The sequence below is a fragment of the Arctopsyche grandis genome, chromosome 13 (assembly GCF_051622035.1).
Source record: "Arctopsyche grandis isolate Sample6627 chromosome 13, ASM5162203v2, whole genome shotgun sequence".
Classification (NCBI taxonomy): Eukaryota; Metazoa; Arthropoda; class Insecta; order Trichoptera; family Hydropsychidae; genus Arctopsyche; species Arctopsyche grandis.
The window spans coordinates 327,915-344,835 of NC_135367.1; the positions used below are offsets into that span (position 1 = coordinate 327,915).

Genomic DNA, 16,921 nt, shown 5'->3' on the forward strand with positions numbered 1-16,921 from the left:
TCACACCTCTGCTTTTGTTCAAATTTGTTTACTCGTCTTGTAAGCCTTCCACAAAGGGTCTTAGTATATTTATGTCGTATACATCGGTGAGCTTGGTTCGGAATTTATATTATAGGGGGGGTTGAAGGTTTTGGACCGTTTCCCAGCCTATGGAAATTCAGTTGAATTTTGAAGAGGATCTTTATTACTCGATTAATACAGGTGTATTTGTATGTACAGCAAAGTAGGTAAAAGATTCACTGGAACGAGCTAGGTCGAGTTCCTGAAGCTCACTGGCATCTGGGGACGATGCACTGGTTTATAAAGGTGTTGCTTGAGCAACGCGTAGCTGGGCTGGTGAGATCACGTTCTGGAAGATTCCGACGGGGTCGAGGTCTTCCTTTGTGTTCGATGTTTGATGCGTAGTTGCGTAGCTCTTTGGGATTTCCCGTGTACTCGTGATTGCGTATCTGGAGCGAGTCGAATCGCCTTTATGGGTAAGCTGAACGAAGTATTTCGGCCACGGCTAACTTTCGTGTACGAGAAGAGGACACGATGATGTCATTTGTACAGATTAAGTTCGATGAGGGAAATAGGTGATATTACAAGTCGTGCTATATCTCTACAATATGTATACTAGCTTTATTACCCGGCTTTGCCCGGGGTGTATAAAAAAAATTTAAAAATAAATCAAAAAAAAAAATTATATATATAAAAATATATTTATTTATTTTATTAGGAGCGGCGCCCCCGACAGGGGCCCCATAGGGGCTGTGCCCCCAACGGGGCCCCATCTGGCTGTGCCCCTTGCGCAAAAAAAAATAATAAATTGAACGTGTTTTTCCCACCCAACCTACGACGGACCCAACCAATGACCACCTAAACCACGCATGGCACATACAAACATTAGTGTTTTATATATATAGATTCCTCATCTGCTTGGTATTACGGATTTTTATTTAAGTATCTATTTAATAGTTAAAAAATCTATGAATGATCACAATATTTCTCGTATATTTAAGATATTACACGGATATATACAAAAAAACATGTTCGTATATGTATACACAAATTTCCGTTGAAGCAGACGATAAATTTAGAAAATCCGTTTCGGTTAAACGAGGATCGAACGAACGGACGGAGTGGACTTGTTGAGATAGTTTTATGAGGGCGTAAGGGACGACGGTAAACGACGGAGTGTCGTAACTCGTACACAAGACTGTTTATTATGACGGATGGGAAAGAAGTATGTAGTTCAGTGGCGAGCAACACGGCCGAGTTAGTCCCAACTCGCAGGATGGTGACCGAAACTCAACCATGACGTAGAGCCGCTGCAGTTTATTAAATTTGTCGGTCGGACACGTGTTTTATCCGTATTTTGACCTGTTTTCAGGACACGTGTTTTATCCGAGTGTTAACCTCAGCTCAGGGCGTCGTTTGTTTTATAGCGATGGCATCAGCGCCGGGACGTCGTTCATTTAAGAATGCGGTCACTGCAAATACAATGTATCCTTACACGTGTGACACGTGCAGACTCTTTGTCTTCTAGGACACATGTTGCAGTTGCACGATGACAACACTATTGGGTTTCGTTCGTTTTACAATCAAGCGATGAACTCTTTCTTTTGGAACAGTCAAAAGGGACGTTGTCCTCGAGTGGCGATTAGTTCTGCCTTTTTGATTCGGAATAGCACAAGTTGTACTATATTCCTACAGTCCTTAAGTTCAAAAGTGTGAGCGTGTATCGATGCATATTCCGAGCCTACTAATTCTTCCAAAATCCGTCCTCCTAGATTGGGTTATCTTGAGATAATATTTACACCAGATTTGGTGATCCAGAGACGAAAAGTATGCATAAAATATACATGTTGTGGCGGCTCTACGCCATGGTCGAGTTTCGGCCACCATCCTGTGGGTTGGGACCAACTCGGCCATATTATTCTGTTGTACTTAACTTCCCGCCCACCACATTAACAATTACATCGTTTCAAACCATACGCCCCCATAATGTATATATAAATATAAATAAAAACATGTGGGAATCTCGTCACATTCATCAAAACAGTTACTGCGACGCAGAATACATTCCCGAAACCCAGACGACGCACACCTGCAACCATTATATTAAACTCAAGCGGAACGCCCCTACCAGTCGAGTGGAACCAAAACGGTCGAAACACGCCGCCACCATTAAACTACATCGAGCGGAACGGCGCCAATCATTCCAGAAAATTCTACCCCTCGACAAAAGCAAATTCCTCGCTTACGCATCAACAACCACATGCGCTTACGCATCAACAACCACTTCCATCAATCATTCCAGAAAATTCTACCCCTCGACAAAAGCAAATTCCTCGCTTACGCATCAACAACCACTTCCATCGATCAGGTGATTCCAGAAACACTATAAAAGGAGGTACAACCCAAACAACGCCAGTCGACATCCAGCTCCTGACCAGCCACCACTTCACTACGCGGACTTGGAAGATCAACCAGCCGAACGAGCCAGCAACACACTGCCGTATCCCGAGACCTTCCGAACATAGCCGAACAACGAGCCAGCGACACTCTACCATATCCAGAGACTTGCTGAACATAGCCGAACAACGAGCCAGCGACACTATACCATATCTGTGCTATCGTTGTGTCTGGACGTGTTAAATCGTTCTCATTCTACCATGGAGGATATTGTTACTATAAGCCAGAGAATACTCGCGGACCTTTCAAAAAAAGGATCTGGTGCCAATGTCCTTACCAAGGACAGGGTGCGATACATCAGCGACGAAATTAAAAATATAGTATCCATCGCACGCGTCGCTTTTAATAACCTGGCCTCGCTAAAAATCGCTGTGGAGTCCCTCCAGACTATCCACACTGATGTCGGTGAAATAAAGAGGATGATGTGTCGTCCCTTTCCAGCAGCTCTGGCTCCAGCTGTTTTTGTTGAACCTACAACTCTGCAATCGGGCGAGGTAACATTACGAGAACTCTCCACACTGTCAACTGAATGTAACAATACTACAGTACATAAACAAACACCTGTCAGATGCCCGTATGACGTTATAGCGGCATCCTCTACCGTTTCACCTCCGCCTTATTCAGCTTCAACTTCACTCGCGTCTGCTTTAGCTTCAGCATCTACTCCTGGGTGTGCTACTGTTTCTGCTTCTACTGTTTCTGTTTCTGCTTCTCCTCCTTCTCCTATAAAACCTGCGAAATCTTACAGTCAGGTCGCAGCGCTATCTTCTACTGCTTCACCTCTGCCATCTTCATCTTCAGCTACACTTACATCAGCTTCTGCTTCAACATCTGATTATGTTCCTGTCTCTTGTGCTCCTGCTTCTGCTTCTACTGTAGATCCTTCAAATTCGTTCAGTCAGGTCGCTGGGACTTCTTCCGGGAGACTGCCATACACTCGTGGATCTGGAGCACCTGATAAAACTTTACAGGTGGCCACTATTCCGAAATTGAAGAATGTACACGTTTTTAATTTGGCAAATAACTGCACTTGTGATACTGTGAAACAGTTCATATTAAATAAAATTAAAAATAAAAGAATCAACGTTTCTCAGGTTGCTAAAACTGACATGTGCTCGTCATTTAAAATTAGTGTAGATACTGAAACTTTTAATATAATTATCAATCCTGAATTTTGGCCTATGGGTACTGGCATAAGAGAATGGTTATTTCTCAAAAAAATCTCTTCGAAACCGATTGCCCAAACCCGTGACCCGTAACATTAAACTTTATTATCAAAATGAGCGGGGTTTAAATACAAAACTCAAGGAATTCTACAACAACGCCGCTTCTAGATCTATTGACGTCCTTGCTATTACTGAAACATGGCTAAACTCATCTGTACATGATGCCGAAGTACTTGACAGCAGTTTCAATATATATCGCCATGATAGATCTGCCAGAGGTGGTGGTGTTCTTCTAGCAGTTTAAAAATACAAATATTATTTCGGTTGAAAGACTTAGTCATCTTGAGGACATTCATGAGTGTGTATGGCTAAAACTAAGATTTGTTAACATTCCTTTTTTTATATACATATGTACTATTTATTTTCCACCAAGATCTCCACCAAATATTTATAAGCGATTTTTTGATTTAATTATATCTAATTATTCACATTTAAGTAATGGTCGCATTTTTATATCTGGAGATTTTAATCTGAATTCTTCTAACTGTTTTCCTGATGACCTTAATTTTTTTATATCTTTATTCAACTTAAAACAAATTAATACTATTCGAAACTATTTTAATAATTCCATGTTGGATTTTCTATTAACAAATTTAGATTGTCAGAATATTATTATTTCAAATTCAGTTGATTCCTTGGTTCCTGAAGACAGCTATCATCCTGCTCTTGATATTCATTTAAAATTAACTATAACTTATTCCTCACTTCGTTTAATAAATAACTGTCTTAATACCTCTGTCCTAAATGGATGGTTATTTACAAATGTTGATTTCAAATATTTAAATGATATTCTTTGTAATTGTCAATGGGAGCGAGTTTATGAGTGCAAAGATGTTAATTTGGCCCTCTCTAATTTCTATGACATTATATATTCTATTTTTAATGATTGTTTTCGGTTGAAAGGATTAGTGACGAGTAAAAGGATTTATCCGCCTTGGTTTACTAAAGAAATTATTAATCTCTTAAAAAGTAAATATCAAACACATAAACTCTGGAAGAAATCGAGCAATCCTCTTATCTTAAATAATTTCCGTATTTTACGTACGGAAATTAAGAAATTAATTAATAATGCATATAATGTTTATGTAGCTGATTGTGAAAGTTCCATAGTTAAAAACCCTAAGAAATTCTGGAACTTCATCAATTCTAAACGTGTAAATCGTGTAAAGTCGACCATTATGTACAATGATTCTGGATTGTTAGAGGGTGATCAAAACATTGCTAATGGATTTGCCGACTTTTTTAAATCAGTTTTCAATAATCCTACTGATTCCATGGAACCTACCAATGACTCGGAATTTACTTTCCCCACTTTAGCGATTAATCATCTTGACTCTTCCGATCTGAAATATGGCTTTCTAAAGTTAAAAAATATTTATTCTTCCGGTCCTGACTCCATCCCTAATTACATCCTAAAAGGATGTGAGGTTAGTCTCTTAGAACCTTTAAAATTCATTTTTAATTTAATTCTAAGGAACTCTTCATTCCCCAATTTATGGAAATGCTCTAAAGTAACTCCTATTCATAAGAAGGACGATAAATCTTGTGTAAGGAACTACAGACCAATAACTATCTTGTCAGCGCCAGCCAAAATGTTTGAGGTAATATTACACAGATACATTTTTAATCACTTTCAAAGTATGCTCATTGATCAGCAGCATGGCTTTCGTCCGGCCAGATCAGCTATTACCAACTTGTTATGTTTCTCTAATGACATAACCAGCACTTTGGATTGTAATAATCAAATGGATGTAATATATACTGATTTTGAGAAGGCGTTTGATAAAGTTGATCATAAAATTTTGGTTAGTAAATTAAGTTTTATTGGATTTACTTATAATCTTGTTGGTCTTTTTATTTCTTATTTACAGGATCGACGTCAATTCGTTAAGTTTGGGAGTTGCTTTTCTTATGAGTATGTTGCCACTTCTGGGATTCCCCAAGGATCAAATCTTGGCCCTTTATTATTCCTAATATTTATCAATGATATTCAATCTTCTATTCACCATTCTAAATTTTTATTATATGCGGATGACTTAAAAATCTATAAGAGAATAATTGATTTACCTGACGCTCTTTATTTGCAAGAGGATTTGAATTCTATTTATGAATGGGCTAATGTTAATAAACTTCCCTTCAATATCCTAAAGTGTCGGGTCATTTCTTACTCTCGTTCTCGTTCTCCTATTAATTATCCGTATAAATTTCATGATTCTCTTCTTCAGAGAGAATTATTTATATCTGATCTGGGAATAGTCTTCGAAAATAGTTGGAGTTTCAACATTCACATTGAGAATATCTGTGATAGGGCAACAAAAATCCTTGGATTCGTAATCCGTAATTCGTCCGAACTAGGGCTCACTGCCATTCGTCTCTTATATTGTACATTAGTTCGCAGTGTGCTCGAGTTTGGCTCCATTATATGGTCTCCCTATCAACTTCGTTACTCTCTAATGTTGGAACGAGTCCAAAGGAAATTCCTTAGATTTTTATATCTGAAGACATTTGGATTTTATCCATATCTGTTCCCTAGTGCCTTTGTCTTGGGATCTTTGGGTTTCAACTCCCTGGCAAAGAGAAGAGATTTATTTCTTGGGAAACATTTCGTAAAATTACTTAGAGGAGAGATTCACAATCCCACTATCCTGGAGAAACTAAAATTCTGGGCCCCGGAAAATCGTAGAGTTTTAAGAAAACATGATATATTTTTACCAATTAGGGCTAAATCAAACGTGCTCATGAACTCCCCCCTCTCGAGAGCTGTTCGACTCCTCAACTTACTGGCACATTACTTGGACCTATTCGATGCCAGTTATGTTGAGTTGGTGGAACACATCCTAAATAGCACGATATAAATTTTTCAATCTTATTTCTTTGTTTTTATTTTGTGTACATATTTTTTACTTGATTTTTATTATTTTTTTATGATGTTTTTTTTTTATTTATGATTTTTATTATTTTCTTATGTTTTTTTTTATTTATGATTTTTATTATTTTTTTTATGGTGTTTTTTTTGTAATTTTTATGATTTTTATTATTTGTATTAAAATCACATTGACGCTTTGGGGCAACCTGTCAAGTCTCTGTGGTATTGATTTTTTAAAATAAAATAAAATAAAATAAATATCCAGCGACTTGCCGAACATAGCCGAACAACGAGCCAGCAACACACTGCCGTATCCAGAGACTTGCTGAACATAGCCGAACAACGAGCCAGCGACACTATACCATATCCAGCGACTTGCCGAACATAGCCGAACAACGAGCCAGCAACACACTGCCGTATCCAGAGACTTGCTGAACATAGCCGAATGCCGAGCCAGCGACACTCTACCGTATCCAGAGACTAGCCGAACATAGCCGAATGCCGAGCCAGCGACACTCTACCACATCCAGAGACCTCTGAACGACATACTTTTACCAACAATTAATCATACTTGTGTATACGTGTTACTACCAAATAAATACCATATTCAACATATAGCTGTATTAATACCGAACACAGACGAACCTGTCTATAATACATGGCGGACTGGTGGTGAAGAAGACCTTCACAACAAGACTAGATCCCCATAAACATATCATCAGAACCGTACGAATGACACGACGGGTAGCTTTAAAAGAAAGCGTTGAGATATATTGTAATAAAATAAAATACAATTTGCAATGGTCGTGTTTGGACGTGTGTGAACTCTCCAATCGAGCGTGTGTTTGATTCGAAGCCAAAGCAGGGTGAAGGCGAAAGCGAAAGCGAAGGCGGGAGCGAGACGAGAGCGACAGCGAGGTTAGGATCGATTACTGATCTAGATCTAGATTCTACGTAGTGTATCTGCTCTACTACCTACTACCTACTACCTACTACCTACTACCTAGGTACTTGTATATCTGGTCGAATTGATTCGCTTATTCGCTGTCAACTTTAACGTCAACATTCGAACGTATTCGATTTGGTCGCGGTGGTGAAGACGTCACCTACCGTACCTACACTTACATATCTACTTTGAACTCTTCTTACATATCATACTTGGAAACAAACATGTGTCAACAGATTTGTAATATATGTATTACATAGGTGAATAGAGCTCGCGCATTAGTATGTCCGAGTCGAAGGAACCGCCGCCGGCCCACGACGAAAGCTCGACGAACGGTGTAAAGGAAGTCGAAACCGAACCGAAAGTCGAAGTTAGCCCTCGTCTGTTCGTTCCCAAGGATGTGCTGAAAAGCGGGCGTGTGGCGTGTCTGGAAGGCGAAATTCGCGGCCAAAAGTCTCTGTTGCTCCTCGAACGTAAAGAGTTTTCGCCAGCGGATTTGCTCGCCGGCCGTTACACTGGATCGGACCTCACCTGCGATCAAATTTTTCAAAATGACATTTACTCCAGATACGTCCTATTTCCCAAAGGGCCTGCCGACGGTAATTACCTACCTCATTACTTTTCCCCAATGTATTATTCCAGAGATATAATACGTATAATAAATACCACAGTGAAATTAATGCTTTTTAGACAATGTAAACCACTTTCAGAGTCGCGCATACATACATAGTTCAATTGAAAATATATATTTCGAGTTTTCTTCTTCCACTCGTGTATCTTTGTTTGTCATTAAAAGTATTCAAAGTACATATGTAGATGTGTCGTTTTACCCAAGCCTTTTTAACCCCCGCGCAGCTTATTGTTATAGATCTTAGTATGCACGGTGTATGTATTATTACAATTACCCTATAAGAACTGATCCATCATAATATAGTATGTAGGCCCATGTCCATTTAAATTTTACTAATTCAATCATTTGGTGTTAACAACAACACCGTAGGAATTTGAATAATTAGGGTTCAACGTGTGATACTATTTATACGTAGGTACATACATATATGTACTATGTATATATTAAACATACAAATGAAAATACATATTTTTGCCATTTAAAATTAGGTTATAATAAATATTTTCATAATTAGCGCGAGACGTATTATTAGATCTTATATGTATATTTTTTTAATTTTCTGTGAATTGACATTAAATAACATTTTCAGGTCTGAAAGCTACCCTCGTGAGTCCCTGTACCCAAAAACACATTGACAAATACAGACAGCATAATTCTTACATGGTTCTTGAAACGCCACAAATTTATCTAGAAATCACATTGCCACATTTAAAAAAAGACCAATTTAACCTCCAGGTATACTTACATATATACGTATGTTAATTCGATGAATAAAATACATTTATAAAGCAAATACTTATGTATGTGTGTGTGTGTTGTATTATTTTCAGTGGCTCTATAATATTTTTTCTGGTGAAAAAGAAGCCGATCGAATTTTGCATCGCGATAAGGATGAAGACGAGCGAGGAATTATCTTGCTGCCCGACTTGCACTGGGATGGAATAGATCAGAACAACTTTCACCTGTTGGCATTTCCGTTGAAACGAGGAATACTTTCCATTCGTGATCTTACAAACAAAGATTTACCACTACTGTATCATATACGAGATAAATCTATCGTAAGCATGTTGATAACCGTTAACAATTACAATTATCCTAATGATATGAATAACACTACATTTTTTTTATTTTCTTTAGGAAATAGTAAAACAAAAGTTCGGTTTCAAGCGAGAACATTTACGCATGTACTTTCATTACCAACCATCGTTCTATCATTTACATGTTCACGTAACATATCTTCACCACGAAGCTCCAGGTATACATAATATGATTCAATATCGTTTGAACAACGTCAATTTGTATTTTATTTTATCACTAGAATATTTTTTTAGGTATCTTCACCGAAAAGGCACACTTGTTAGACACTGTAATCGACAACATCGAACTTATAAGTGATTACTATCAACGCGCCAGCCTACCTTTCACTGTTAGGGAAACAGATGCCCTATTTACTGTTTATAAAGACGCTGGCATTGTAGCCGATCACGTTTTAGCCAAGGAATAATATTAAATTGTTCGCAATACGTTTTCATTTACATATTTACAAATTTTTAAATAATTTGTACAAATTACACGGTTTGTGATATTTTTAACGTAGGACCACAAAGATATATTTACACTCGATAATTATTTATTTGATCTTTTAATAAGTAGCGAAGAAAACGACCTATTTTTTATTATATACAGTGAGTGGGTGATGAAAACTCTGTCGTTGATGAAAATCAAAATGGACGTTATACAAAATGTGGTGATTGAGATGCGTCCTCGTTTGTGCTCTTGTAATGTCGTAATTATAACGAATCCAGGATTCGCAGAAAAGTATCACTTGAAAGTGAGCGTTCGTCCCAATTATATTATAGTGAATTATACCGACTACCAAACGACAAAGAAAAAAAGTTTGCCAAAGCGACGAAGGAGCATGAGAACCGACTCCAGTTCTAGTTATGAAAGCTATTCAGATAGTGAAGAAGAGTCTTATTCGTATTCCAAATTTATTAATATTACATCCCACTGCAAATTGATACCTAGTTCTCTCTCTTCGTTGAAAATAGAAGACAATTTTATATCGTTCAGAATTTTAACCGAACCAATCGGGCCAAATTCTTCCGGTACATTTTTCAATGAAGTTTTTAATGATAGTACAAGTAATGTTCCTGTTGACGACGGTGATAGAAATTTTTGTCTAGTTGAAAAATTATCTATTTTCTTAAAAAAATCTGTTAAAGTTAAACTACAATGTTCAAATTGCTCGAATGATATGTTTAAAATTAAAAATAACGAATGTGATGATGCGGCGGCGGCGCTGTCGTTCAATAGAATTTTAGAATTGCCTTCTGACAATCTAGATATGTCCGAATGGTTTTGTCATAAACATGATCATGGAAATGAGAGTGGTGAAAGTAATGACAATTCTGAGAAAAAAAATTCAGCACTCGCTCCTTCTGAAACTGATGTTTATTACGGACTTTATTATTTTTTAGTAAATGCCTTCAATATAAAGCAGTCCCTAGTTGATTTCAATAAAAAAAGGAACATAGTTCATTGTGAGAGATGTTTCTCTTGGTTAGGAGTAAAGTTACACGACTCTACTTGTTTTCAATTTTGGGATTCTTGTGTGAAGTTTGTTGAAAATATCGATAGCGAAAATAAATCAACTCGAGTATTTCGTTTCTTTCACCGAGTTGCTCAACCCGAAACCGCCAATGTAGCTTTGAGCAATTTTATATGCCTCATTAAATATGCTATAAAAAATACGGTTATCGATTCTATGACATCAACTTGTAAAATCATGTTCGAGTGTAAAATGACAAGCGACAGTATCAAATGTATCCTCGTTTGGATTATGGACAGGAATCTCGATATATTAAAGACAAAGTCGTATGTCGAAGGTGATAATCAAAATGAGATTAAACTTGACCGAGTATTAACTAGTAAATTGTTATATAAAATTGATGACAATTCAGAGATGGTCAAGAATTGGTCCAACGATTCTCTAGTTCAGTCGTTTGATATTTCTAAAGATATGTTTTTAGAAGGCAGCAAACATCTATCTGAAATGTCGTGTTACATTCCTCATAGCTTTAGGAACACAAATGACTTTTTTGTATCTTATTTAAAGATTTAAACAGAATAAATAGATATATGTATCACATTAACAGTTGTTTTAATTCCATTAACCTATCGTGTATATTTTCTCAATACACGGCAGACAAGACTTTTATTGACGTAAATAGTCATGAATAAATTTAAACAAAATATGAATTATGAAACTTTGATTTAATGGATCATCAATACAATCCGCCAAGTCTAGAAATAGCATTAGAAGGTTTATTGTAGACAAGCAAAGATCTGTCAATTATCGAAATTGTAAATTATAACACAATTTCATAATTCATAAAGTTAACTACATATGTATGTATATCTAGTTCGTTTCGTTTCAGAATAGTATGGGATGTATTATATTTTTGTTGTATTACATTATAAAATATTTGAATCATCAGAATTATTTGAGCAGTGCAATTATTTGTACTGTATGTTGCACATAGGTATGTGTAGGTACATATTTGTACCCTTATCGGCAACAATAATAATAATATCAGTTTAAAATAAAAAATCAACAGTTGATAACGATAATAAATTGAATATGTACGTTTCATACATTCCTGTGCCGTAGTGTCTCTGAAAATCTTTCTGATATTAATAAAATATTCACAAAGATTTTGTGTTTACAATTTAAACACTGGGAATATCTGAACGAATAACACTAATTTATTTATTTATTTAATAGTTTTGGACCATTGTGGCATTACAGGAAGAACCTAATGCGCCACAATGGCCTACATTTGAAAAATATATAAAAACAAGCAAACTGTAAATAAAGGAAAAAAGCAAAAGCAGAAAACATGGTAAAATAAAATAATAAAAAAAAAGTAACAAAAGTAAAATAATACATCATTCAGAGAGAAAAAAAAATAACAAAAGTGTAAAAATTATAAATAAAATCGATAAATCCCATTCTTTGTTTACACTGAACAAAATTAAAATAGTATATAAAAATGTACAAAGGAGAAAGAAAAAGTAAAATAAAATAAAACAAAATATGAATAAAAAATAAAATCACAGCGAGGCCCAAATGGAAGAGAGTAGATTTAGATTCCACTCATTCATCACATTCAAATTAAGAAATTAATGATGAGCGCAGGTTACCAGATAAATATGTTAAGATAATATCCGATAATCTACGCTCCCCAAGGTGGAAAATATCACATTCTGGGACAGCAGCAACGATTTCATTGAGAAGTCGAATAGCTCTTGGAATAGGAGCCATTCGAAAAAGAACTGTGCGAGCAGCAGGTACAACCATCAAATGATGATGTCTACCACGCACATAATTATTAGGGACATAAAGTCCCAACTGTTCCGGCAAAAACGGGCATGACGTATTACCACGCAATAGCTGGAGAACGAAACGAATCAACGAGAAGTTTCTCCGAAGTTCAAGGGAATTATACCCAAGCATGCCCAAAAGAAAAGGAGTAGGATAGAGATATGGGTAATACCCATACTCTTTCTTATAAAGAAAACGAAGAAATGCTTTTTGCACTTTTTCTATAATAAGAGAGTAGTTTGCTTCATGCGGATTCCACACAATTGCATTATACTCTAGCTTACTTCTAACAAGCGAGTTGAAAAGCAAGCGAGAAGACAAGGGGTTGGAGAATAATCTAGCATATCTCAAGACAAATCCAAGTCGACGAAAGGAAACGTCAGCGATTGTCTTGATGTGGTTGTGAAAGGTGAATTGAGGATCAAAAGTGATACCCAAGTCGACCATTGATTCCACGCGCTTCAACAATACGGATCCAATGGAATATCCGTGACAATAGAGCGAATTCGCACGTCCATAACTCATAATGGCACATTTACTAGTATTCAGTTCAAGCCCTAAACTGGAACTGAACTCTAAAACAGCGTTAATATCAGCTTGAAGGAGAGAGGCTTGCCTCTCATCCTTAACAGCAAAGAATATAATATTATACATGTACATATGTAGGTATATAGGATCATATGAAACAATTATTGTTAACGTATGCAAAAAAACTAGGCTGGCTGGGTGATGTGCTGACTGGGTGTTGATGTACTGACACCGACTACGACCATTTTCATACCATGTATTTAATACATATTATTGCTATTCGATATGCTAGCTACATATGCATTTTCAATTATAAAATTCTTATTTTAGCACTTTTATAATGTTATTTCACAGAAAAAACATTTGCCAGTGTGAAAAGTTAATTTTTTGTGTGGTAAGTTGAGAGGGGTCTAGGGGAGAGCCAAGGTTGAGAATCGTTGAACATAATCGTTGAGGATATGCATTTATCAGCTATTTGTTAGTACATACATATGTAGTAGTGTAGTGTGGCTCCGATGGTAATGGTTGTTTATTTCGTTATCGAGCATTACTCATCATGGGATCATATTCGGTATGCAATCAATTTTTTAACAAAGCGTCTCAAATATTTAAATGGATGATTTATTTTGTCCATTTAAATTAAATAAAGATTTATAATCGTTTATTTTAATACCCCGTGTGTCACTAGTCGAATCGAATGTATGCACGTATTTGATTAAAAATTATGTATTATACTAAATCACAGTGAAAAGTGGTTTTTTTTCTTCTAATTCTTTATACAACCTAGTGTTAAAAGTTTCATTATATGTATGTATGTACATGTGTAATTATTATTTAAAAAAACAGCTTTTGTTTATAGGAATAAATCACATGATTTTACACAAATTGATTAGTTAGTGAAATATATGTAGTTATCTTTAAAAGCAGCCATGGGGTGGCTCTTGCATAGGAGCCACCCCATGGCTACATCACCCCCAGAAAAATTACGTAAAAACTGCATTTACAACCTGTGAATATAATAATGTTGCGTAGGGGTGGGTGGAGGATCCAAGTAAAAGGCCAACAGTCGTTTCACAGCATTTATTGATGATTCAGGAGATACACGCATTGCCAGTGCTCCGTCCGGAATGACCTGATATCGCCTAAGTACCGCCTTATAAGGGGTAGATCTCTCAGGACGTCTAATCTGTTTACCTACTGTATAGTCAAGTATTCGGATATGTATTCCCACGGTATGAGAAGTGCAATCATTGTTTCATGCACTTAGCTTGTCGCTAATCCTTAAAACCACTTACCCCGGTCACACGGTCTCTCAGGACGCTACCCGGCCTAATTCGATCGCAATTACTCGGCGGCTGTTTAGTATACGTTACAATAATAAAAAAAGTGATTATATATATGTGGGTGGAATTCCTGAACAGATGACGCTGTTCAGGACCACGGTGGGAATATGGCGGTGGAGATGAAGATCAAACACGTGCGTTTTCAGTCATGTTGTTTATTAAAACGACACCACGCGGTGGTTTAGCGACCAACCGCCCCCAGTGGAAGGTTAACTTCTACTAACTGTAAAATAGCGGTCGCTTTCGCGCCCTCTGCCACTTTCCATCCCCTCCCTACAATCGGTCGTAACATACTCTTTCTCAGCCATAGCCCATACATCAGCCTTTCGTTCAATTCCAACACTACATATATGTATGCATGTAGTAAAAAACTCTTTATTATCATTTTTTTTTATTATATTCACAGGTTTGTATTCAAATATATTTATATTTATATTCAAATGCAACTTTTTCGTAATTTTTTGGGGGTGCTGCATGCAGCGCCGTAGCTACTATGCGCATGAGCTATTAACATTTAAAATGTAATTTTATTCATGTCATATGGTGCGGTCAATTAAAATAAAATAAAATTCACATACTATGTACGTATTTACATACACGTACATACATATGTATGTACATACATGTATCATAATCTAAGAGAATGCAAAAGGGTAAAAGGAAGATGGGTAGATGAAATGAGGAAAATGTGTGGGGTGAGATGGATGAGAGTTGCGCAAAACAGAGACTAGTGGAAGCGGGTTGGAGAGGCCTTCATCCAGCAGTGAATGGTGAGTGGCTGTAGATGATATCATAATGTATGTACATATGTACGAACGGATTCTTAATTGTGTGACGGTGTTTCCAATACTCGAACGAAACGAATCTAACGTTGAAAATGTTGGTTCGGTTCGAGTTCTATTATACATACATATGTACAATATGCATGCATATGGACGGCACACTACCAATATACATAAGTATGTATGTATGTACATATTTACAAACCTGTTTGCTATTATTTCCAGTCAAAAAACAAAATTACTTATAAGGAATTGAAGGTTATGGAGTACAAAATTAAATCTTACGACATACTTTGCAATACAATGGAGGCAAAAAAGAAATCGAACTGTTTATATTGTACACTCATTGCAATATTTTTATACCTCACAATTGCAATAATAATTATTGTATTTGATAAAAAATTGTACATTGGTCATTGGTACTTTCTACTTGCTCTACTTGTGTGAGTTATAATTTACTTGGTATTATTAATATACATATGTATGTACATATATACATTTTTATTATTTATGTATTTGTATATGTTTGTAGTGTACCATGAAATAGTACATATATCAAATATGTAATTTCGCCTAATGGACAACCAAACATTAATTTGTACATACATACATATGTATACTGTTACATTTCGTACAGTATAATTAAAGTTTACATAAAAAATTCAATTTGTTTCAGTTATCTTACAATTATTGTTGTCATTTTTAATGTATGTTACAAAAGAAAATTGAAAAAACACAAAAAGGAACGTGATACTTTGGAAATGGAAAGAGGATATAAATTACGTCATGCTTTGGAAGAAGTGTAAATGCAGATGTTTAAGTTAATTAATAAATTACTGCACACTTAAAATATTGCAAAAGTAACTACAGTGTACTATCGATTAATCGGTTGCAGATTATCCATGACTTTTTTAATTAAGAATATGTGTTTTATTTTTTTAATAAAATAAAAACATTGAAAACGAACAAGAATTGCCTAATGTATACAAAATTTATACCACCTTTATTTCAAACATGAACCGAAAAATGCTAATCAATGATAAATTTAAAAGAATTTGAAAATGTCAACAAAGAAATCATCAGAAATGGTTACAATGCAATTTCAGTGATTGTGGTTTTCGGACGTAAACATGTGAAGAAGAAATAATTAACAATTGCACTGGTCAAAATTTACTCTAATAAATTAGACGATATCTAATTATTTAAGGTAATTTTTTACTTCTTGTTGGTAGATTTTAGCCTAAACCTTATTAAATTTGGGGTGGTACACGAAGAATAAAAGTAAAAAATGTTCACCTAAACACATTGAACAGGAGTAAACTAGCACTAAGGAAAGCACTAGCACAGGAGGCAACTAGTTACTTAGTCTTAAGCTGAAATTTTAAGATATTGAACTGGAATCCAGTTCAATACATCGAAAAGTTACGGAAAAAACGTAAAAAGCCCTGAAACGCAAAAACAAAAATAAGGTGACCATTTGTACTGGTTTTTTGGGTGTCTGTCCTGGTAAGTTGTGATTAAATTGGTGCCTTCTTACATTATAAATTCTCAACGTCTGTAGTATTTCCTACTATGGTTTCACCATTAATACACACATTAAGTACATAGGTATATAAAAATCTACCATTTTCTGAATTATAACTGTCGGTAAACTCAAGCAGATTGATTGATTATATTCTAACTTAGAAGCGTTTTTGATAATTAATAAATTATGTACATTAATTATGTAAATTATATAGTTTGACAGATACAAAA

General features: G+C 35.8%; 4 protein-coding genes across 7 annotated transcripts in view; all 4 read left to right on the top strand.

The window, feature by feature from the left end:
* Nucleotides 1–2,879: 2,879 nt before the first annotated feature.
* LOC143921315 (uncharacterized) lies at nucleotides 2,880–7,759 on the top strand. The gene is made up of 3 exons (XM_077444563.1): nucleotides 2,880–3,127; nucleotides 3,206–3,568; nucleotides 7,756–7,759. Exons 1-3 carry the CDS (start codon nucleotides 2,880–2,882, stop codon nucleotides 7,757–7,759), a joined length of 615 nt encoding a protein of 204 aa, XP_077300689.1.
* Dcps (Decapping enzyme, scavenger) lies at nucleotides 7,381–10,010 on the top strand. 4 transcript variants are annotated; one of them, XM_077443768.1, is made up of 6 exons: nucleotides 7,381–7,556; nucleotides 7,756–8,094; nucleotides 8,716–8,861; nucleotides 8,957–9,184; nucleotides 9,264–9,381; nucleotides 9,458–10,010. In XM_077443768.1, exons 2-6 carry the CDS (start codon nucleotides 7,779–7,781, stop codon nucleotides 9,628–9,630), a joined length of 981 nt encoding a protein of 326 aa, XP_077299894.1. In that variant the 5' UTR covers nucleotides 7,381–7,556; nucleotides 7,756–7,778; the 3' UTR covers nucleotides 9,631–10,010. The 4 variants fall into 4 exon arrangements, with proteins under 4 accessions (XP_077299894.1, XP_077299896.1, XP_077299895.1 ...); XM_077443770.1 differs by having other exon boundaries at nucleotides 7,391–7,467; XM_077443769.1 differs by having other exon boundaries at nucleotides 7,397–7,571.
* LOC143920802 (uncharacterized) lies at nucleotides 9,841–11,273 on the top strand. Its single transcript, XM_077443767.1, has 2 exons — nucleotides 9,841–10,525; nucleotides 10,556–11,273. The coding sequence occupies exons 1-2, from the start codon at nucleotides 9,841–9,843 to the stop codon at nucleotides 11,248–11,250; spliced, it is 1,380 nt and encodes a 459-aa protein (XP_077299893.1). The 3' UTR covers nucleotides 11,251–11,273.
* A 2,263-nt stretch (nucleotides 11,274–13,536) lies between these two features.
* stum (mechanosensory transduction mediator stumble) overlaps nucleotides 13,537–16,921 on the top strand; it is a 75,424-nt gene continuing 72,039 nt past the window's right edge. Inside the window, exon 1 of the mRNA XM_077444564.1 lies at nucleotides 13,537–13,612. The gene's annotated coding sequence lies outside the window, so the exon portion shown is untranslated. The remainder of the gene's footprint in view (nucleotides 13,613–16,921) is intronic.

Bases quoted from the DNA above. Each gene is read 5' to 3' on its own strand.
- Dcps (XM_077443768.1), top strand. From the start codon at position 7,779: ATGTCCGAGTCGAAGGAACCGCCGCCGGCCCACGACGAAAGCTCGACG. The intron at 8,095-8,715 runs GTAATTACCTAC...TAACATTTTCAG, and splicing joins TCCCAAAGGGCCTGCCGACG to GTCTGAAAGCTACCCTCGTG. The intron at 9,382-9,457 runs GTATACATAATA...ATATTTTTTTAG, and splicing joins TCTTCACCACGAAGCTCCAG to GTATCTTCACCGAAAAGGCA.
- LOC143920802 (XM_077443767.1), top strand. From the start codon at position 9,841: ATGAAAATCAAAATGGACGTTATACAAAATGTGGTGATTGAGATGCGT. The intron at 10,526-10,555 runs GTAATGACAATT...AAAAAAATTCAG, and splicing joins TGGAAATGAGAGTGGTGAAA to CACTCGCTCCTTCTGAAACT.
- LOC143921315 (XM_077444563.1), top strand. From the start codon at position 2,880: ATGTGTCGTCCCTTTCCAGCAGCTCTGGCTCCAGCTGTTTTTGTTGAA. The intron at 3,128-3,205 runs GTGTGCTACTGT...GAAATCTTACAG, and splicing joins GCTTCAGCATCTACTCCTGG to TCAGGTCGCAGCGCTATCTT.